The sequence below is a fragment of the Eucyclogobius newberryi genome, unplaced genomic scaffold (assembly GCF_026437365.1).
Source record: "Eucyclogobius newberryi isolate DKJ021-1_F unplaced genomic scaffold, fEucNew1.0.hap1 SCAF_4, whole genome shotgun sequence".
Lineage (NCBI taxonomy): Eukaryota > Metazoa > Chordata > Actinopteri > Gobiiformes > Gobiidae > Eucyclogobius > Eucyclogobius newberryi.
In genome coordinates this window covers 42,064,491-42,085,066 of record NW_027316056.1, presented here as the reverse complement: position 1 = coordinate 42,085,066, position 20,576 = coordinate 42,064,491, and the positions used below count along the sequence as shown (strand labels likewise).

The 20,576-nt window shown below is 49.6% G+C and overlaps 1 protein-coding gene across 1 annotated transcript; it reads left to right on the top strand.

The window, feature by feature from the left end:
• The first annotated feature begins 2,178 nt into the window (after positions 1-2,178).
• Positions 2,179-20,562, top strand: rrp36 (ribosomal RNA processing 36). The gene is made up of 10 exons (XM_072463515.1): positions 2,179-2,322; positions 2,355-2,361; positions 2,432-2,663; positions 7,696-7,831; positions 14,291-14,357; positions 16,162-16,266; positions 16,527-16,601; positions 16,836-16,953; positions 19,436-19,640; positions 20,367-20,562. Exons 1-9 carry the CDS (start codon positions 2,186-2,188, stop codon positions 19,594-19,596), a joined length of 1,038 nt encoding a protein of 345 aa, XP_072319616.1. The 5' UTR covers positions 2,179-2,185; the 3' UTR covers positions 19,597-19,640; positions 20,367-20,562.
• The last annotated feature ends 14 nt before the right edge of the window (positions 20,563-20,576 follow it).

Sequence of the window (20,576 nt, the reverse complement as noted above, 5' to 3'; positions counted from 1 at the left end):
CTGGTCATGTGATATTGCTCATGTGACATTGGTCACGTGATATCATGTGTTGCGCTGGCGGCCCTCCTCCTGGTGGCGGCGGTAGCGCGCGCCTGACACACACAAACAGCAGAAGAAGAGCGCGTCCAACATGGCGACACGTGGGCCGCGCAGACTCTGAACAGAATCGCCACAAAACCACCAAGAATCGCGTGTTTTTTGGCTTCTAAACGCCTTCAAGCGCTGCGTGATGCAGAGGGCTCGTTTGGGACGTTATTTCAGAGAGAAATAAAGTCAAAGCTGGACGTAAAAAGACGCAATTCAGTTTAAAAGCGGACTCCGCTGCGAAACAATACCACTAAAGGTTTGTTTACAGACATTTTAGATTCAGTGTATATGTAGTTGTAATTTAACATGTATTGTGTTAAACGCGGATGTGCTCTTCAATTCGGCCGGAGAAAACTCAGTGTTTTCGTCAGTTTTCTTGATTAAAAACAGAAAGCATTGCCTCGTTCAAGCCTTTAGCTTTAGCATTAGCCTTGAATGTTATTCTGTCAAACTTGTACTTTAACGTGCTTTATAGAGTTCAACCAAGACGACTTTCTATTTATTATTATATCAAGCGTGTACATTTAATTACATTATGTCTGTAACCGAACTAATGATTAAAGTCAATTCAGATTGACACTTGATTAAATGATCATTGTGAATGTTTAATTTATTATAAACCTCCACGTGATACGTTTGACATCAAGTTTTAACACATTTCTGTTTGATTCTTATATCGTCAGCAGAAATGCCACTACAATATTTTTGTCAATATCTCCGGCGCTAACATTAAAACACAAATCTCTGTTAAATTGTGACCACACCGGAGATGGACAAGACCTCGTGTTCAAAAAGCCTCGATCTCGTGAACAATGTCGTGATATTGATTTGGTTTGTGTTTTTTTGCCCTCTGTCACTTTGCATTAGAACGTTTTGCACCGCCGTGATCACATCTGATCTGGTGGACTTTTAAGATAAGATAATCCTTTAATGTCACACAAGGGGAAATTTCGTTGTTGCACTGCAGTAGAAACAGGAGGAAAGGACAGATTAGAGGAAGTTTCAAACACACTCTTAATAGAAGAAAAACTCTTATGAACAAAACTCCTCTCCTCTCTTAATAGAGAATGGAGGGGGGGAAATAAAATAAAATATATAATAAAAATACAAAATAAAGATACAAATCAGATAATAATAATGATAAAATAATGATAATAAAATAAAGTAAAAATAACTAGCACAAGACTAGGTAATACTATTAGCAGGTAAGTAAACCGTATAAAAAAACAAAATAGAACACTCTTATTTACAGGTATTGCACATGAATATGATGGTATTGCACATGGTTATATCAGTATTGCACATGCTCAGGACTAACAGTGTTTGTTATAAAGTCTGACAGCAGCAGAAGGAAAGACCTGCGAAACCTTTCCTTCACACAGCGAGGGTGGATCAGTCTGTCACTGAAGCTGCTCTCCAGAGCGGACAGAGTGTCCTGCAGGGGACAGAGTGTCCTGCAGAGTATCTTGCAGAGTGTCCTGCAGGGGACAGAGTGTCCTGCAGAGTGTCCTGCAGGGGACAGAGTGTCCTGCAGAGTGTCCTGCAGGGGACAGAGTGTCCTGCAGAGTGTCCTGCAGGGGACAGAGTGTCCTGTCCTGCAGGGGACAGAGTGTCCTGCAGGGGACAGAGTGTCCTGTCCTGCAGGGGACAGAGTGTCCTGCAGGGGACAGAGTGTCCTGCAGGGGACAGAGTGTCCTGCAGGGGACAGAGTGTCCTGCAGGGGACAGTGTCCTGCAGGGGGCGACACTCATGGTCCAGCATAGATGTGAGTTTAGCCAGGACCCTTCTGTCCCCCACCCCCTGCACCGAGTCCAGAGGACAGAGCTTTGTCCAGCCTCTTCCTCTCCCTCTCTGTGATGCTGCTGCTCCAGCAGACCACACCTACAGGAGCTGATGCACCACAGAGTCATAGAAAGTCTTCAGGAGTGACAGGAGCGGCCCTGTCAGGAGTGGCCCTGTCACTCCAAAAGCTCTCCTCAGGAGGTAGAGCCGACTCTGGCTCTTCCTGTACAGTCTATGTTATGAGTCCATGAGTTGTGTTATGAGTGTTGAAGTTTATTTAAGTTGAAACCATATTTATGTTTGGTTCAGATCCAGGATGAAGAGGAAGCAGAAGCGTCCGGTGAGCAGCGACGAAGACTCGGACGTGGAACGAAACTTCGCTCTTTTCACCGAGAGACGACGGACGGAAGCGGACGAAGGGGCGGAGGGGGAGGGCCAGGAAGGGGAGGAGTCGTTGCAGAAAGGGGAGGGGCCGGAGCACAAAGGGGAGAGGTCAGTGCAGGAAGAGGAGGGGTCAGAGGAGGGGTCGGGGCAGGAAGAGGAGGGGTCGGGGCAGGAAGAGGAGGGGTCGGGGCAGGAAGAGAGCGAGTCTAACGAAGACGTAGAGGGTTCTGTGCAGGAGGGGGAGGAGACTAATGAAGAGGAGGTGGAGTCTGAGCAGGAGGGGGAGGAGTCTGATGAAGCGGAGGCGGAGTCAGAACAGGAGGGGGGGGAGTCTGATGAAGCGGAGGCGGAGTCAGAACAGGGAGTTGGAGGCGGTGAAGAGCTCCGGACCAGAGCGGACGTCCAGAAAGGTTTGTGCCAAATGTTTTATAGTTTTACAGTTCTTTTTATGGCGTTAGATTGAATATAAAGTTATGGCTGTTTTTTTTAATTAATTAAACCGATACATTTGAACTTTACGTAACAGATTTGTCGCCCTTATTAACCCTTCGGGGTCGACGCCTGCGCCGGCGCGTGTGAAAAAATGGTCGGCTTTAGGACCCTGTAGCATGAAAACCAAGCAACGTAGACGGTTGACGTCATACGGAAGTGGAGGCCCGTAGCAACGTCTGAGTTTGTTTTATTTGAATTCACCCGATAAAACCAAAGTTATGAACGTTTCAATTCCATTAAAAATTTGCGCAAAAATATGCGCTCTTTTCTGCGCGCGTTACATTTCTTATAATAACTTTGTTGTCTTTTGTGATAAAACGAAACGGAAAAAAACGTTAGCCTTGTGCTAACACGGATGTTCAGGACGCACACGAGGAACGTAAACATTAGTCAAATGACAATTAGTCAAAGAGGAAGAAGGAACGAGAGGAATTATGCTGTTTTTGAGTAGTTTTGGAGAGTTTTAGTATTTCAAGTATTTCATTGTCAGTAGAATAGTTGTGAAGCAAAATGAGGGGCACACTTCATGTTGATCATGTTTAGACCTGGTTTAGACCTGCTTTAGTCCTGGTTTAGTCCAGTTTAGACCTGGTTTAGTCCTGGTTTATACCTGGTTTAGTCCTGGTTTAGACCTGGTTTAGTCCTGGTTTAGTCCTGTTTAGACCTGGTTTAGTCCTGGTTTAGACCTGGTTTAGTCCTGGTTTAGTCCTGGTTTAGTCCTGGTTTAGACCTGGTTTAGTCCTGGTTTAGTCCTGGTTTAGACCTGGTTTAGTCCTGTTTAGACCTGGTTTAGTCCTGGTTTAGACCTGGTTCAGTCCTGGTTTAGACCTGGTTTAGTCCTGGTTTAGACCTGGTTTAGACCTGGTTTAGATCTGGTTTAGATCTGGTTTAGTCCTGGTTTAGACCTGGTTTAGATCTGGTTTAGTCCTGGTTTAGTCCTGGTTTAGTCCTGGTTTAGTCCTGGTTTAGTCCTGGGTTAGATCTGGTTTAGTCCTGGTTTAGACCTGGTTTAGTCCTGGTTTAGATCTGGTTTAGTCCTGGTTTGGACCTGGTTTAGACCTGGTTTAGTCCTGGTTTAGTCCAGGGTTAGTCCTGGTTTAGTCCTGTTTAGACCTGGTTTAGTCCTGGTTTAGACCTGGTTTAGTCCTGGTTTAGTCCTGGTTTAGACCTGGTTTAGACCTGGTTTAGACCTGGTTTAGATCTGGTTTAGATCTGGTTTAGATCTGGGTTAGACCTGGTTTAGTCCTGGTTTAGATCTGGTTTAGTCCTGGTTTAGTCCTGGTTTAGTCCTGTTTAGACCTGGTTTAGATCTGGTTTAGACCTGGTTTAGATCTGGTTTAGTCCTGGTTTAGACCTGGTTTAGTCCTGGTTTAGACCTGGTTTAGACCTGGTTTAGTCCTGGTTTAGATCTGGTTTAGTCCTGGGTTAGACCTGGTTTTGTCCTGGTTTAGATCTGGTTTAGATCTGGTTTAGTCCTGGTTTAGACCTGGTTTAGACCTGGTTTAGACCTGGTTTAGACCTGGTTTAGTCCTGGTTTAGTCCTGGTTTAGTCCTGGTTTAGTCCTGGTTTAGACCTGGTTTAGATCTGGTTTAGTCCTGGTTTAGATCTGGTTTAGTCCTGGTTTAGATCTGGTTTAGACCTGGTTTAGTCCTGGGTTAGACCTAGTTTAGACCTGGTTTAGTCCTGGTTTAGACCTGCTTTAGTCCTGGTTTAGTCCTGGTTTAGTCCTGGTTTAGACCTGGTTTAGTCCTGGGTTAGTCCTGGTTTAGACCTGGTTTAGACCTGGTTTAGACCTGGTTTAGATCTGGTTTAGTCCTGGGTTAGTCCTGGGTTAGTCCTGGTTTAGACCTGGTTTAGATCTGGTTTAGATCTGGTTTAGTCCTGGGTTAGTCCTGGGTTAGTCCTGGGTTAGTCCTGGTTTAGACCTGGTTTAGTCCTGGTTTAGTCCTGGTTTAGTCCTGGGTTAGTCCTGGGTTAGTCCTGGTTTAGTCCTGGTTTAGACCTGGTTTAGACCTGGTTTAGTCCTGGTTTAGTCCTGGTTTAGTCCTGGTTTAGTCCTGGTTTAGACCTGGTTTAGTCCTGGGTTAGACCTGGTTTAGTCCTGGGTTAGACCTGGTTTAGACCTGGTTTAGACCTGGTTTAGACCTGGTTTAGTCCTGGTTTAGATCTGGTTTAGTCCTGGTTTAGATCTGGGTTAGTCCTGGTTTAGTCCTGGTTTAGACCTGGTTTAGACCTGGTTTAGTCCTGGTTTAGTCCTGGTTTAGTCCTGGTTTAGTCCTGGGTTAGACCTGGTTTAGTCCTGGGTTAGACCTGGTTTAGACCTGGGTTAGACCTGGTTTAGACCTGGTTTAGTCCTGGTTTAGATCTGGTTTAGTCCTGGTTTAGATCTGGTTTAGACCTGGTTTAGTCCTGGGTTAGACCTGGTTTAGACCTGGTTTAGACCTGGTTTAGTCCTGGTTTAGTCCTGGTTTAGATCTGGTTTAGTCCTGGGTTAGTCCTGGTTTAGACCTGGTTTAGACCTGGTTTAGATCTGGTTTAGTCCTGGGTTAGTCCTGGTTTAGATCTGGTTTAGTCCTGGGTTAGTCCTGGGTTAGTCCTGGGTTAGTCCTGGTTTAGACCTGGTTTAGTCCTGGTTTAGATCTGGTTTAGTCCTGGTTTAGTCCTGGTTTAGACCTGGTTTAGACCTGGTTTAGACCTGGTTTAGACCTGGGTTAGATCTGGTTTAGTCCTGGTTTAGACCTGGTTTAGACCTGGTTTAGACCTGGTTTAGATCTGGTTTAGTCCTGGGTTAGTCCTGGTTTAGATCTGGTTTAGATCTGGTTTAGTCCTGGGTTAGTCCTCGGTTAGTCCTGGGTTAGTCCTGGTTTAGACCTGGTTTAGATCTGGTTTAGTCCTGGTTTAGATCTGGTTTAGACCTGGTTTAGTCCTGGGTTAGACCTGGTTTAGACCTGGTTTAGACCTGGTTTAGACCTGGTTTAGACCTGGTTTAGACCTGGTTTAGACCTGGTTTAGACCTGGTTTAGACCTGGGTTAGACCTGGTTTAGACCTGGTTTAGACCTGGGTTAGTCCTGGGTTAGTCCTGGTTTAGACCTGGTTTAGACCTGGTTTAGACCTGGTTTAGACCTGGTTTAGACCTGGTTTAGACCTGGTTTAGACCTGGGTTAGACCTGGGTTAGACCTGGTTTAGACCTGGTTTAGACCTGGGTTAGTCCTGGGTTAGTCCTGGTTTAGACCTGGTTTAGTCCTGGTTTAGACCTGGTTTAGACCTGGTTTAGAGCTCCTTCTGATGTGGCTCTCTGTCATTTTGGACAGAAACTGTTTTGAGAAGTGGCACAAATAGAAAAACGCCTGAGGATTTGCCTACTTTTTATTCTAAATAGTGGTTTATTGCTTGTATATATCACAATAATACTTTATATGTTCATATTTGCACCTTGTGGTTCAGTTTGAACCTTTTTAAACGCTTGGTTGAGCATGTTTGAGGGTTTCACAATGAAAAAAACATAATTTTTCTTGACGGACTTTGTTTTCTGTGTGTGTTTAGGTCCAGTTATGTTGAAATAGTTTGTCAAAGTGAAAAACTAACTAACAGATCATATTGATGAGGTTGTGCTGAAAAAAAAGATACCCAACATTTGTCTGGTAAACATTTCTTAATGTATAGTAGAAAAAGCTTCAGTTGTTTCATCTGGACTCAGTTTGAAAAAATAGACGTTTCGACTTCATCCAAGAGTCATTGTCAATAAAAGAATTTAGGTCGAGAACTCCGATATTAATACTGTTCTGTGGTAAGACCCGCCCATTGGGAGGAGCCTTCCTGAAGTAGAAAGAGTTGTTTGTTTCAACAGAAACTCCCCCTTGTATCTACCGAGCCTATTCAGAATCTTAATGGGCTATTAGAGTCCTCTTTGTCTTTGTGAGACCCTGGCTCACCCTGAGGACCTGAGGACATCTAAATGTCCTGGTCCTCTACCTCTCCAGGGGTTCAGTAACCCATTATAGATAACAGGAAGATTAAACCTTAGCCCTCCATTTCTGTTTAAAGAAGGTCTTTCTTTTTAACAAAAATAGCTTCTTTAACTCCTCTTTCAAACCATCTTTTCTCCTGCTTAAAACCTTCACCTCACGTCTTCAAACGAGTGATTAGAGGCTTCAAGATAGAGATGCACGTCGCTCTGTGGTCCTGAACTCCAGTGTCTTCTGTGCTGATAGAGCCTCTTGTGCAGAGGCTGTTTAGTCTCTCTATGTAACGTTCTTTACAGCTTTCTTCACTGCATTGGACAGAATAAACTACATTGCTCTGTTTTTGAGTCGGCATCTTGTCCTTAGGATGAACCAGTTTTTGTCTTAAAGTGTTTCCTGGTTTAAAATAAACAGGGACTTTGTGTTGTCTAAAAATTCTCTGCAGTTTTTCCGAGAGGCCAGACACATAAGGGATAGAAACACCTTCCTTCTCTGTTCAGTTTCCCTTTTGTCCTGCTTCTTGGTTCTCTTCACTCTGTTGAGAGCCCAAGCGGGGTAACCACAGGCTGAGAGGGCGTTTGAACAGTATTAATATCGGAGTTCTCGATCTAAATTCTTTTATTGACAATGACTCTTGGATGAGAGTCGAAACGTCTACTTTTTCAAACGGAGTCCAGATGAAACAACTGAAGCTTTTTCTACTATGGAACACGCCTGGACCAATGAGGGATTACACCGACATTTCTTAATGTAGTATATCAGGGCAAAATTGAAGGTACCCAAAAACGGCCAAAAAAGCTCCGGACCCCGAAGGGTTAATGCGTAAATCTAAATATCAGCTCAAAAAATCCCACCGGCTTTGTTATTGTGACTCTTTTGAAACAGAAATGTCCCAGTTAAAGCTCCGCATTTGGATCGCCTCAGGAGCTGGTTGTTGTTACCTTTGACCTTTGACCTCTGACCTTGACCTGTCCCTCTCGTCCAGAGCTGTCCCACATGTCGTTCGAGGACGTTTTGAAGCTGCAGAACCAAGTCGGAACCAAAGTTTACAACCGGGTGAAACACGACGGCGGCGCCGGATCAGCACCGGGCGCCAAACGCAAACGCCTCAACAAGAACCGGTAACTCACTCAGATGCCCTCCCACCCTCCTGCGCCATCCCTGTGTCAGAGGAGCTGCAGTCAGGTCGAGTCCCCGACGAGGAGCTGGTTTAGTCCTGGTTTAGACCTGGTTTAGACCTGGTTTAGACCTGGTTTAGACCTGGTTTAGACCTGGTTTAGTCCTGGTTTAGTCCTGGTTTAGACCTGGTTTAGATCTGGTTTAGATCTGGTTTAGTCCTGGGTTAGTCCTGGTTTAGTCCTGGTTTAGTCCTGGTTTAGATCTGGTTTAGTCCTGGTTTAGTCCTGGTTTAGACCTGGTTTAGATCTGGTTTAGACCTGGTTTAGATCTGGTTTAGTCCTGGGTTAGTCCTGGTTTAGATCTGGTTTAGTCCTGGGTTAGTCCTGGTTTAGATCTGGGTTAGTCCTGGTTTAGATCTGGTTTAGTCCTGGGTTAGTCCTGGTTTAGATCTGGTTTAGTCCTGGGTTAGTCCTGGTTTAGATCTGGTTTAGACCTGGTTTAGTCCTGGGTTAGTCCTGGTTTAGATCTGGTTTAGTCCTGGTTTAGTCCTGGTTTAGATCTGGTTTAGACCTGGTTTAGTCCTGGGTTAGTCCTGGTTTAGACCTGGTTTAGATCTGGTTTAGTCCTGGGTTAGTCCTGGTTTAGATCTGGTTTAGTCCTGGGTTAGTCCTGGTTTAGATCTGGTTTAGACCTGGTTTAGTCCTGGTTTAGATCTGGTTTAGACCTGGTTTAGATCTGGTTTAGATCTGGTTTAGTCCTGGGTTAGTCCTGGTTTAGACCTGGGTTAGACCTGGTTTAGACCTGGTTTAGACCTGGTTTAGATCTGGTTTAGACCTGGTTTAGACCTGGTTTAGATCTGGTTTAGTCCTGGGTTAGTCCTGGTTTAGATCTGGTTTAGTCCTGGGTTAGTCCTGGTTTAGTCCTGGTTTAGATCTGGTTTAGTCCTGGGTTAGTCCTGGTTTAGTCCTGGGTTAGTCCTGGTTTAGATCTGGTTTAGTCCTGGGTTAGTCCTGGTTTAGATCTGGGTTAGTCCTGGTTTAGATCTGGTTTAGTCCTGGGTTAGTCCTGGTTTAGATCTGGTTTAGTCCTGGGTTAGTCCTGGTTTAGATCTGGTTTAGACCTGGTTTAGTCCTGGGTTAGTCCTGGTTTAGATCTGGTTTAGTCCTGGTTTAGTCCTGGTTTAGATCTGGTTTAGACCTGGTTTAGTCCTGGGTTAGTCCTGGTTTAGACCTGGTTTAGATCTGGTTTAGTCCTGGGTTAGTCCTGGTTTAGATCTGGTTTAGTCCTGGGTTAGTCCTGGTTTAGATCTGGTTTAGACCTGGTTTAGTCCTGGTTTAGATCTGGTTTAGACCTGGTTTAGATCTGGTTTAGATCTGGTTTAGACCTGGTTTAGATCTGGTTTAGACCTGGGTTAGACCTGGTTTAGACCTGGTTTAGATCTGGTTTAGATCTGGTTTAGACCTGGTTTAGACCTGGTTTAGATCTGGTTTAGTCCTGGGTTAGTCCTGGTTTAGATCTGGTTTAGTCCTGGGTTAGTCCTGGGTTAGTCCTGGTTTAGATCTGGTTTAGTCCTGGGTTAGTCCTGGTTTAGTCCTGGGTTAGTCCTGGTTTAGATCTGGTTTAGTCCTGGGTTAGTCCTGGTTTAGATCTGGTTTAGTCCTGGGTTAGTCCTGGTTTAGATCTGGTTTAGTCCTGGGTTAGTCCTGGTTTAGTCCTGGTTTAGATCTGGTTTAGTCCTGGGTTAGTCCTGGTTTAGTCCTGGGTTAGTCCTGGTTTAGATCTGGTTTAGTCCTGGGTTAGTCCTGGTTTAGATCTGGTTTAGTCCTGGGTTAGTCCTGGTTTAGACCTGGTTTAGTCCTGGGTTAGTCCTGGTTTAGACCTGGTTTAGTCCTGGTCCAGGTCGAGTCCCCGACGAGGAGCTGCAGCTGGAATAGTGCAGTTCCTTCAACAGATTTATGACAAAACTCCTCTGGATAATTTACACTGTTAAACTAGAGAAGCTGTTTCCAGGTGAAGATTGTTCTTAAGTTGATGATGTTCTCCTCCTGTTCTATTGTTCTCACTCTATTCTATTGTTCCCCCTGGCCTTTTGCTCCCCTCCTTCTCTATTGTTCCCTGCTGCTCTGTCGCTCTATTGTTCCCCGCTGCTCTGTCGCTCTATTGTTCCCCTCTGCTCTGTCGCTCTATTGTTCCCCTCTGCTCTGTCGCTCTATTGTTCCCCTCTGCTCTGTCGCTCTATTGTTCCCCTCTGCTCTGTCGCTCTATTGTTCCCCTCTGCTCTGTCGCTCTATTGTTCCCCTCTGCTCTGTCGCTCTATTGTTCCCCTCTGCTCTGTCGCTCTATTGTTCCCCTCTGCTCTGTCGCTCTATTGTTCCCCTCTGCTCTGTCGCTCTATTGTTCCCCTCTGCTCTGTCGCTCTATTGTTCCCCTCTGCTCTGTCGCTCTATTGTTCCCCGCTGCTCTGTCGCTCTATTGTTCCCCTCTGCTCTGTCGCTCTATTGTTCCCCTCTGCTCTGTCGCTCTATTGTTCCCCTCTGCTCTGTCGCTCTATTGTTCCCCTCTGCTCTGTCGCTCTATTGTTCCCCTCTGCTCTGTCGCTCTATTGTTCCCCTCTGCTCTGTCGCTCTATTGTTCCCCTCTGCTCTGTCGCTCTATTGTTCCCCTCTGCTCTGTCGCTCTATTGTTCCCCTCTGCTCTGTCGCTCTATTGTTCCCCTCTGCTCTGTCGCTCTATTGTTCCCCTCTGCTCTGTCGCTCTATTGTTCCCCTCTGCTCTGTCGCTCTATTGTTCCCCGCTGCTCTGTCGCTCTATTGTTCCCCTCTGCTCTGTCGCTCTATTGTTCCCCTCTGCTCTGTCGCTCTATTGTTCCCCTCTGCTCTGTCGCTCTATTGTTCCCCTCTGCTCTGTCGCTCTATTGTTCCCCTCTGCTCTGTCGCTCTATTGTTCCCCTCTGCTCTGTCGCTCTATTGTTCCCCTCTGCTCTGTCGCTCTATTGTTCCCCTCTGCTCTGTCGCTCTATTGTTCCCCTCTGCTCTGTCGCTCTATTGTTCCCCTCTGCTCTGTCGCTCTATTGTTCCCCTCTGCTCTGTCGCTCTATTGTTCCCCTCTGCTCTGTCGCTCTATTGTTCCCCTCTGCTCTGTCGCTCTATTGTTCCCCTCTGCTCTGTCGCTCTATTGTTCCCCTCTGCTCTGTCGCTCTATTGTTCCCCTCTGCTCTGTCGCTCTATTGTTCCCCTCTGCTCTGTCGCTCTATTGTTCCCCTCTGCTCTGTCGCTCTATTGTTCCCCTCTGCTCTGTCGCTCTATTGTTCCCCTCTGCTCTGTCGCTCTATTGTTCCCCGCTGCTCTGTCGCTCTATTGTTCCCCGCTGCTCTGTCGCTCTATTGTTCCCCGCTGCTCTGTCGCTCTATTGTTCCCCTCTGCTCTGTCGCTCTATTGTTCCCCTCTGCTCTGTCGCTCTATTGTTCCCCTCTGCTCTGTCGCTCTATTGTTCCCCTCTGCTCTGTCGCTCTATTGTTCCCCTCTGCTCTGTCGCTCTATTGTTCCCCTCTGCTCTGTCGCTCTATTGTTCCCCTCTGCTCTGTCGCTCTATTGTTCCCCTCTGCTCTGTCGCTCTATTGTTCCCCTCTGCTCTGTCGCTCTATTGTTCCCCTCTGCTCTGTCGCTCTATTGTTCCCCTCTGCTCTGTCGCTCTATTGTTCCCCTCTGCTCTGTCGCTCTATTGTTCCCCTCTGCTCTGTCGCTCTATTGTTCCCCTCTGCTCTGTCGCTCTATTGTTCCCCTCTGCTCTGTCGCTCTATTGTTCCCCTCTGCTCTGTCGCTCTATTGTTCCCCTCTGCTCTGTCGCTCTATTGTTCCCCTCTGCTCTGTCGCTCTATTGTTCCCCTCTGCTCTGTCGCTCTATTGTTCCCCTCTGCTCTGTCGCTCTATTGTTCCCCTCTGCTCTGTCGCTCTATTGTTCCCCTCTGCTCTGTCGCTCTATTGTTCCCCTCTGCTCTGTCGCTCTATTGTTCCCCGCTGCTCTGTCGCTCTATTGTTCCCCGCTGCTCTGTCGCTCTATTGTTCCCCTCTGCTCTGTCGCTCTATTGTTCCCCTCTGCTCTGTCGCTCTATTGTTCCCCTCTGCTCTGTCGCTCTATTGTTCCCCTCTGCTCTGTCGCTCTATTGTTCCCCTCTGCTCTGTCGCTCTATTGTTCCCCTCTGCTCTGTCGCTCTATTGTTCCCCTCTGCTCTGTCGCTCTATTGTTCCCCTCTGCTCTGTCGCTCTATTGTTCCCCTCTGCTCTGTCGCTCTATTGTTCCCCTCTGCTCTGTCGCTCTATTGTTCCCCTCTGCTCTGTCGCTCTATTGTTCCCCTCTGCTCTGTCGCTCTATTGTTCCCCTCTGCTCTGTCGCTCTATTGTTCCCCTCTGCTCTGTCGCTCTATTGTTCCCCTCTGCTCTGTCGCTCTATTGTTCCCCTCTGCTCTGTCGCTCTATTGTTCCCCTCTGCTCTGTCGCTCTATTGTTCCCCTCTGCTCTGTCGCTCTATTGTTCCCCGCTGCTCTGTCGCTCTATTGTTCCCCTCTGCTCTGTCGCTCTATTGTTCCCCTCTGCTCTGTCGCTCTATTGTTCCCCTCTGCTCTGTCGCTCTATTGTTCCCCTCTGCTCTGTCGCTCTATTGTTCCCCTCTGCTCTGTCGCTCTATTGTTCCCCTCTGCTCTGTCGCTCTATTGTTCCCCTCTGCTCTGTCGCTCTATTGTTCCCCTCTGCTCTGTCGCTCTATTGTTCCCCTCTGCTCTGTCGCTCTATTGTTCCCCTCTGCTCTGTCGCTCTATTGTTCCCCTCTGCTCTGTCGCTCTATTGTTCCCCTCTGCTCTGTCGCTCTATTGTTCCCCTCTGCTCTGTCGCTCTATTGTTCCCCTCTGCTCTGTCGCTCTATTGTTCCCCTCTGCTCTGTCGCTCTATTGTTCCCCTCTGCTCTGTCGCTCTATTGTTCCCCTCTGCTCTGTCGCTCTATTGTTCCCCTCTGCTCTGTCGCTCTATTGTTCCCCTCTGCTCTGTCGCTCTATTGTTCCCCTCTGCTCTGTCGCTCTATTGTTCCCCTCTGCTCTGTCGCTCTATTGTTCCCCTCTGCTCTGTCGCTCTATTGTTCCCCTCTGCTCTGTCGCTCTATTGTTCCCCGCTGCTCTGTCGCTCTATTGTTCCCCGCTGCTCTGTCGCTCTATTGTTCCCCGCTGCTCTGTCGCTCTATTGTTCCCCTCTGCTCTGTCGCTCTATTGTTCCCCTCTGCTCTGTCGCTCTATTGTTCCCCTCTGCTCTGTCGCTCTATTGTTCCCCTCTGCTCTGTCGCTCTATTGTTCCCCTCTGCTCTGTCGCTCTATTGTTCCCCTCTGCTCTGTCGCTCTATTGTTCCCCTCTGCTCTGTCGCTCTATTGTTCCCCTCTGCTCTGTCGCTCTATTGTTCCCCTCTGCTCTGTCGCTCTATTGTTCCCCTCTGCTCTGTCGCTCTATTGTTCCCCTCTGCTCTGTCGCTCTATTGTTCCCCTCTGCTCTGTCGCTCTATTGTTCCCCTCTGCTCTGTCGCTCTATTGTTCCCCTCTGCTCTGTCGCTCTATTGTTCCCCTCTGCTCTGTCGCTCTATTGTTCCCCTCTGCTCTGTCGCTCTATTGTTCCCCTCTGCTCTGTCGCTCTATTGTTCCCCTCTGCTCTGTCGCTCTATTGTTCCCCTCTGCTCTGTCGCTCTATTGTTCCCCTCTGCTCTGTCGCTCTATTGTTCCCCTCTGCTCTGTCGCTCTATTGTTCCCCTCTGCTCTGTCGCTCTATTGTTCCCCTCTGCTCTGTCGCTCTATTGTTCCCCTCTGCTCTGTCGCTCTATTGTTCCCCTCTGCTCTGTCGCTCTATTGTTCCCCTCTGCTCTGTCGCTCTATTGTTCCCCTCTGCTCTGTCGCTCTATTGTTCCCCTCTGCTCTGTCGCTCTATTGTTCCCCTCTGCTCTGTCGCTCTATTGTTCCCCGCTGCTCTGTCGCTCTATTGTTCCCCGCTGCTCTGTCGCTCTATTGTTCCCCGCTGCTCTGTCGCTCTATTGTTCCCCTCTGCTCTGTCGCTCTATTGTTCCCCTCTGCTCTGTCGCTCTATTGTTCCCCTCTGCTCTGTCGCTCTATTGTTCCCCTCTGCTCTGTCGCTCTATTGTTCCCCTCTGCTCTGTCGCTCTATTGTTCCCCTCTGCTCTGTCGCTCTATTGTTCCCCTCTGCTCTGTCGCTCTATTGTTCCCCTCTGCTCTGTCGCTCTATTGTTCCCCTCTGCTCTGTCGCTCTATTGTTCCCCTCTGCTCTGTCGCTCTATTGTTCCCCTCTGCTCTGTCGCTCTATTGTTCCCCTCTGCTCTGTCGCTCTATTGTTCCCCTCTGCTCTGTCGCTCTATTGTTCCCCTCTGCTCTGTCGCTCTATTGTTCCCTGCGCTCCTCTGACTCTTGTGTCTTTCAGACCGATGGAAATGTCGGCGAAGAAGCCTGTGGCGTTTCTGCGTCAGGTGGTGTCAGTGAACAAGTCTGTAAGTTTGACTCTAGACGCACGACGTGACCTGAACATGATGTATGTATTTATTTATATATATATATATATATATATATATATTAAAGGCGGTATGGACAATTTTTTGGCGATTTGAGAACGCAGGCGGAAGTGCTCATGCCACTCCCCCGTGCACATGCCACTCCCCCGTGTGGACTGATACAACACACACATGCGTTTGTTTATTAGCGCATCATCTCTCGTCTCCCGTAGATTTCTGTCACTTCTGCGTCAGATCGAACTGTCTTTCTCCGTCTTCATTTTGCCCCGTACACTGAGGGAACTATATTATGATAGATCAATGCGCTTAGGCACGCGGAAACGTGAGGACGAACCGCACGCGGCTGTAGGTGAGCGACAGGTGCGTTTTATGATTGACACGTGGCAGGACAAATATGGAAATATGACTTAAATTTGGGCCAAAAAAATCGTCCATTCAACCTTTAATATTTTTATTTATTAAAGGTGGAATGGACGATTTTTTTCAGCAATTTTTTTTATCATATTTCCTCGTGTCGTGGATAAATCATTTGTCCTGCCACGTGTCAATCATAAAACGCACCTGTCGCTCACCTACAGCCGCGTCAGGCTCGTCCCCACGTTTCCGCGTGCCTAAGCGCATTGATCTATCATAATATAGTTCCCTCAGTGTACGGGGCAAAATGAAGACGGAGAAAGACAGTTCGATCTGACGCAGAAGTGACAGAAATCTACGGGAGACGAGAGATGCGATGCGCTAATAAACAAACGCACGTGTGTGTTGTATCAGTCCGCACGGGGGAGTGGCATGTGCACGGGGGAGTGGCATGTGCACGGGGGAGTGGCATGTGCACGGGGGAGTGGCATGTGCACGGGGGAGTGGCATGTGCACGGGGGAGTGGCATGTGCACGGGGGAGTGGCATGTGCACGGGGGAGTGGCATGTGCACGGGGGAGGGGCATGTGCACGGGGGAGGGGCATGTGCACGGGGGAGTGGCATGTGCACGGGGGAGTGGCATGTGCACGGGGGAGTGGCATGTGCACGGGGGAGGGGCATGTGCACGGGGGAGTGGCATGTGCACGGGGGAGGGGCATGTGCACGGGGGAGGGGCATGTGCACGGGGGAGTGGCATGTGCACGGGGGAGTGGCATGTGCACGGGGGAGTGGCATGTGCACGGGGGAGGGGCATGTGCACGGGGGAGTGGCATGTGCACGGGGGAGTGGCATGTGCACGGGGGAGGGGCATGTGCACGGGGGAGTGGCATGTGCACGGGGGAGTGGCATGTGCACGGGGGAGTGGCATGTGCACGGGGGAGTGGCATGTGCACGGGGGAGTGGCATGTGCACGGGGGAGTGGCATGTGCACGGGGGAGTGGCATGTGCACGGGGGAGTGGCATGTGCACGGGGGAGTGGCATGTGCACGGGGGAGGGGCATGTGCACGGGGGAGTGGCATGTGCACGGGGGAGGGGCATGTGCACGGGGGAGGGGCATGTGCACGGGGGAGGGGCATGTGCACGGGGGAGGGGCATGTGCACGGGGGAGGGGCATGTGCACGGGGGAGGGGCATGTGCACGGGGGAGGGGCATGTGCACGGGGGAGGGGCATGTGCACGGGGGAGGGGCATGGGGAGGGGCATGGGGAGGGGCATGTGCACGGGGGAGGGGCATGTGCACGGGGGAGGGGCATGTACACTTCTGCCTGAGTTCTCAAATCGCCGAAAAATCGTCCATTGCTCCTTTAATGAATGTGAGTTGTGTTAGTTCTAGTGATGAGGTAAATAACGCTGCAGTTTGTTCTTTCAGACGCTCAGAGACCCCAGGTTTGACCATCTCTCTGGAGAATACAAGGCGGACATCTTTGAGAAAACCTACGGCTTCATCAACAACATCAAGCACCAAGAGAAAGAGGTGAAGAGTGACTCTGAGAACTGTTTGTAGACGTTATTGTGGCCGACACAAATGTGTCGTCTGCATTTGAGCGCAGAGGCTTTACCTGCTACTGCACACACACTTTAGACACTGACACTGCAGTCTCAGTTTGGTCCTTTTCCTCCTGGACACCAGAGGGCGCTGACGCTCTCCTGTGTCTGGAGATGGAGTCACAGTCCTGAACTACAGAGATGAGACTCTGCTCTGTCAGGTGTTTGAATCATGTGCTGTTTCTGCAGGTCATCAAGAAAAAGCTGAAGAAAACCAAAAGTGAGAAAAAGAAGGAGGAGCTGCAGTTCCTGGTGAAGAGAATGGTGCGTCTGAGTTTGGACAAATGTTTCTAAAAGTGATGCTTTTACACCGATTGTAATTGTGATTGTTCACGTTTATGTTGAGGACATTTACTTCTCTGTGGAGGGCATTAGATTTGAGCTAAAGAACTGCAGCCTTTGCCACCAGAACAGTTCAAATGTCTCTTTGTGTCCATGGTTCAGCCTCACTAGAGGACGTGTCCATGTTTAATCCAGATGAAATGTTGTGATTGACAGGAGAACCAGGAGAGGGCGACACTGAGCCGTGAGCAGCAGAGAAACAGAGAGCTGGAGTTCAAGAGACAACAGAGACAACGAGCCAATCAGGGACAAGCACCGCTCTTCCTCAACAACTGTGAGTGTGACAGCAGAGCGGCTTTAGAGCGGCTTTAGAGCGGCTTTAGAGAGGCTTTAGAGCGGCTTTAGAGCGGCTTTAGAGCGGCTTTAGAGAGGCTTTAGAGGGGCTTTAGAGCGGCTTTAGAGCGGCTTTAGAGAGGCTTTAGAGAGGCTTTAGAGAGGCTTTAGAGCGGCTTTAGAGCGGCTTTAGAGCGGCTTTAGAGAGGCTTTAGAGAGGCTTTAGAGCGGCTTTAGAGAGGCTTTAGAGAGGCTTTAGAGCGGCTTTAGAGAGGCTTTAGAGAGGCTTTAGAGCGGCTTTAGAGAGGCTTTAGAGCGGCTTTAGGGCGGCTTTAGAGCAGCTTTAGAGAGGCTTTAGAGCGGCTTTAGAGAGGCTTTAGAGCGGCTTTAGAGCGGCTTTAGGGCGGCTTTAGAGAGGCTTTAGAGAGGCTTTAGAGCGGCTTTAGAGCGGCTTTAGAGCGGCTTTAGAGAGGCTTTAGAGAGGCTTTAGGGCGGCTTTAGAGAGGCTTTAGAGAGGCTTTAGAGAGGCTTTAGGGCGGCTTTAGAGCGGCTTTAGAGCGGCTTTAGGGCGGCTTTAGAGCAGCTTTAGAGAGGCTTTAGAGCGGCTTTAGAGAGGCTTTACAGCGGCTTTAGAGTGGCTTTAGAGAGGCTTTAGAGCGGCTTTAGAGAGGCTTTAGGGAGGCTTTAGGGCGGCTTTAGAGAGGCTTTAGAGCGGCTTTAGAGAGGCTTTAGAGAGGCTTTAGAGAGGCTTTAGAGAGGCTTTAGAGCGGCTTTAGAGAGGCTTTAGAGCGGCTTTAGAGAGGCTTTAGAGCGGCTTTAGAGAGGCTTTAGAGAGGCTTTAGAGAGGCTTTAGAGAGGCTTTAGAGCGGCTTTAGAGAGGCTTTAGAGCGGCTTTAGGGCGGCTTTAGAGCAGCTTTAGAGAGGCTTTAGAGCGGCTTTAGAGAGGCTTTAGAGCGGCTTTAGAGCGGCTTTAGAGAGGCTTTAGAGCGGCTTTAGAGAGGCTTTAGAGAGGCTTTAGGGCGGCTTTAGAGAGGCTTTAGAGAGGCTTTAGAGAGGCTTTAGAGCGGCTTTAGAGCGGCTTTAGAGCGGCTTTAGAGAGGCTTTAGAGGGGCTTTAGAGCGGCTTTAGAGGGGCTTTAGAGCGGCTTTAGAGCGGCTTTAGAGCGGCTTTAGAGAGGCTTTAGAGAGGCTTTAGAGAGGCTTTAGAGCGGCTTTAGGGCGGCTTTGGAGCGGCTTTAGAGGGGCTTTAGAGGGGCTTTAGAGCGGCTTTAGAGCGGCTTTAGAGAGGCTTTAGAGCGGCTTTAGAGCGGCTTTAGAGGGGCTTTAGAGCGGCTTTAGAGAGGCTTTAGAGAGGCTTTAGAGCGGCTTTAGAGAGGCTTTAGAGAGGCTTTAGAGCGGCTTTAGAGAGGCTTTAGAGAGGCTTTAGAGCGGCTTTAGAGAGGCTTTAGAGAGGCTTTAGAGCGGCTTTAGGGCGGCTTTAGAGCGGCTTTAGAGAGGCTTTAGAGCGGCTTTAGAGCGGCTTTAGAGCGGCTTTAGAGGGGCTTTAGAGGGGCTTTAGAGGGGCTTTAGAGAGGCTTTAGAGAGGCTTTAGAGAGGCTTTAGAGAGGCTTTAGAGCGGCTTTAGAGAGGCTTTAGAGAGGCTTTAGAGCGGCTTTAGAGAGGCTTTAGAGCGGCTTTAGAGAGGCTTTAGAGCGGCTTTAGAGGGGCTTTAGAGAGGCTTTAGAGCGGCTTTAGAGGGGCTTTAGAGGGGCTTTAGAGCGGCTTTAGAGAGGCTTTAGAGCGGCTTTAGAGCGGCTTTAGAGAGGCTTTAGAGAGGCTTTAGAGAGGCTTTAGAGCGGCTTTAGAGCGGCTTTAGAGAGGCTTTAGAGAGGCTTTAGAGCGGCTTTAGAGGGGCTTTAGAGCGGCTTTAGAGCGGCTTTAGAGAGGCTTTAGGGCGGCTTTAGGGCGGCTTTAGGGCGGCTTTAGAGAGGCTTTAGAGCGGCTTTAGGGCGGCTTTAGGGCGGCTTTAGAGCGGCTTTAGGGCGGCTTTAGAGCGGCTTTAGAGCGGCTTTAGGGCGGCTTTAGGGCGGCTTTAGGGCGGCTTTAGAGCGGCTTTAGAGCGGCTTTAGAGAGGCTTTAGAGAGGCTTTAGAGCGGCTTTAGAGAGGCTTTAGAGCGGCTTTAGAGAGGCTTTAGAGCGGCTTTAGAGCGGCTTTAGAGAGGCTTTAGAGAGGCTTTAGAGCGGCTTTAGAGAGGCTTTAGAGCGGCTTTAGGGCGGCTTTAGAGCGGCTTTAGAGCGGCTTTAGAGAGGCTTTAGAGCGGCTTTAGAGCGGCTTTAGAGCGGCTTTAGAGCGGCTTTAGAGCGGCTTTAGAGAGGCTTTAGAGCGGCTTTAGAGAGGCTTTAGAGCGGCTTTAGAGCGGGTTTAGGGCGGCTTTAGAAGGGCTCTCGAGCGGCTTTAGACCTGGTTCAGACTCTGTATAAAGTATATAATCGTGTCTTTTGCAGCTGAGAGGAAGAAGCTGCAGTTGTTGGAGAAATACCAGGATCTGAAGAGAAGCGGGAAACTAGAAAACTTCCTGAGCAAAAAGAGGAAGAGGAACGCAACCAAAGACAGAAAGAAACTGCCTCCAGAGCCGCACTCGAACGCACAACGAGGCTTTCACTGAGCTCTCTAAGAAAGCAGCAGGTCTGCTCCTGAAGGGACGGTCACCTGCTCCTGCCAGAGCCAGAGGGACGGTCACCTGCTCCTGCCAGAGCCAGAGGGACAGTAACCTGCTCCTGCCAGAGCCAGAAGGACAGTCACCTGCTCCTGCCAGAGCCAGAAGGACAGTCACCTGCTCCTGCCAGAGCCAGAAGGACAGTAACCTGCTCCTGCCAGAGGGACAGTCACCTGCTCCTGCCAGAGCCAGAAGGACAGTCACCTGCTCCTGCCAGAGCCAGAAGGACAGTCACCTGCTCCTGCCAGAGCCAGAAGGACAGTAACCTGCTCCTGCCAGAGGGACAGTCACCTGCTCCTGCCAGAGCCAGAAGGACAGTCACCTGCTCCTGCCAGAGCCAGAAGGACAGTCACCTGCTCCTGCCAGAGCCAGAAGGACAGTAACCTGCTCCTGCCAGAGGGACAGTCACCTGCTCCTGCCAGAGCCAGAGGGACGGTCACCTGCTCCTGCCGGAGCCAGAGGGACGATCACCTGCTCCTGCCGGAGCCAGAGGGACGGTCACCTGCTCCTGCCAGAGCCAGAGGGACAGTCACCTGCTCCTGCCAGAGCCAGAGGGACGGTCACCTGCTCCTGCCAGAGCCAGAGGGACAGTCACCTGCTCCTGCCAGAGCCAGAGGGACAGTCACCTGCTCCTGCCAGAGCCAGAGGGACAGTCACCTGCTCCTGCCAGAGCCAGAGGGACAGTCACCTGCTCCTGCCAGAGCCAGAGGGACAGTCACCTGCTCCTGCCAGAGCCAGAGGGACTCGGACACTTCAGGGGACATTTTCAACAGTCATTCTGATTGAACAGGTTTGAGGTTTAATAATGAGGCCCAGAGTCTGATTCTAGTCAGGATCAGGAGGCGCCGCAGGGAAAAAGACATTTGTTTAGGAAGTTTGATCAAATTTGGGAGAAACGTCTTGTTTTTCCACAAACCGACTGAACTGTG

What these genes read in the sequence shown, in the direction of transcription:
- rrp36 (XM_072463515.1), top strand. Translation starts at nt 2,186, where the DNA reads ATGAAGAGGAAGCAGAAGCGTCCGGTGAGCAGCGACGAAGACTCGGAC. An exon ending in TGGTGTCAGTGAACAAGTCT is followed by an intron (nt 14,358 to 16,161) that starts GTAAGTTTGACT and finishes TTGTTCTTTCAG; the next exon opens with ACGCTCAGAGACCCCAGGTT. An exon ending in ACCGCTCTTCCTCAACAACT is followed by an intron (nt 16,954 to 19,435) that starts GTGAGTGTGACA and finishes TGTCTTTTGCAG; the next exon opens with CTGAGAGGAAGAAGCTGCAG.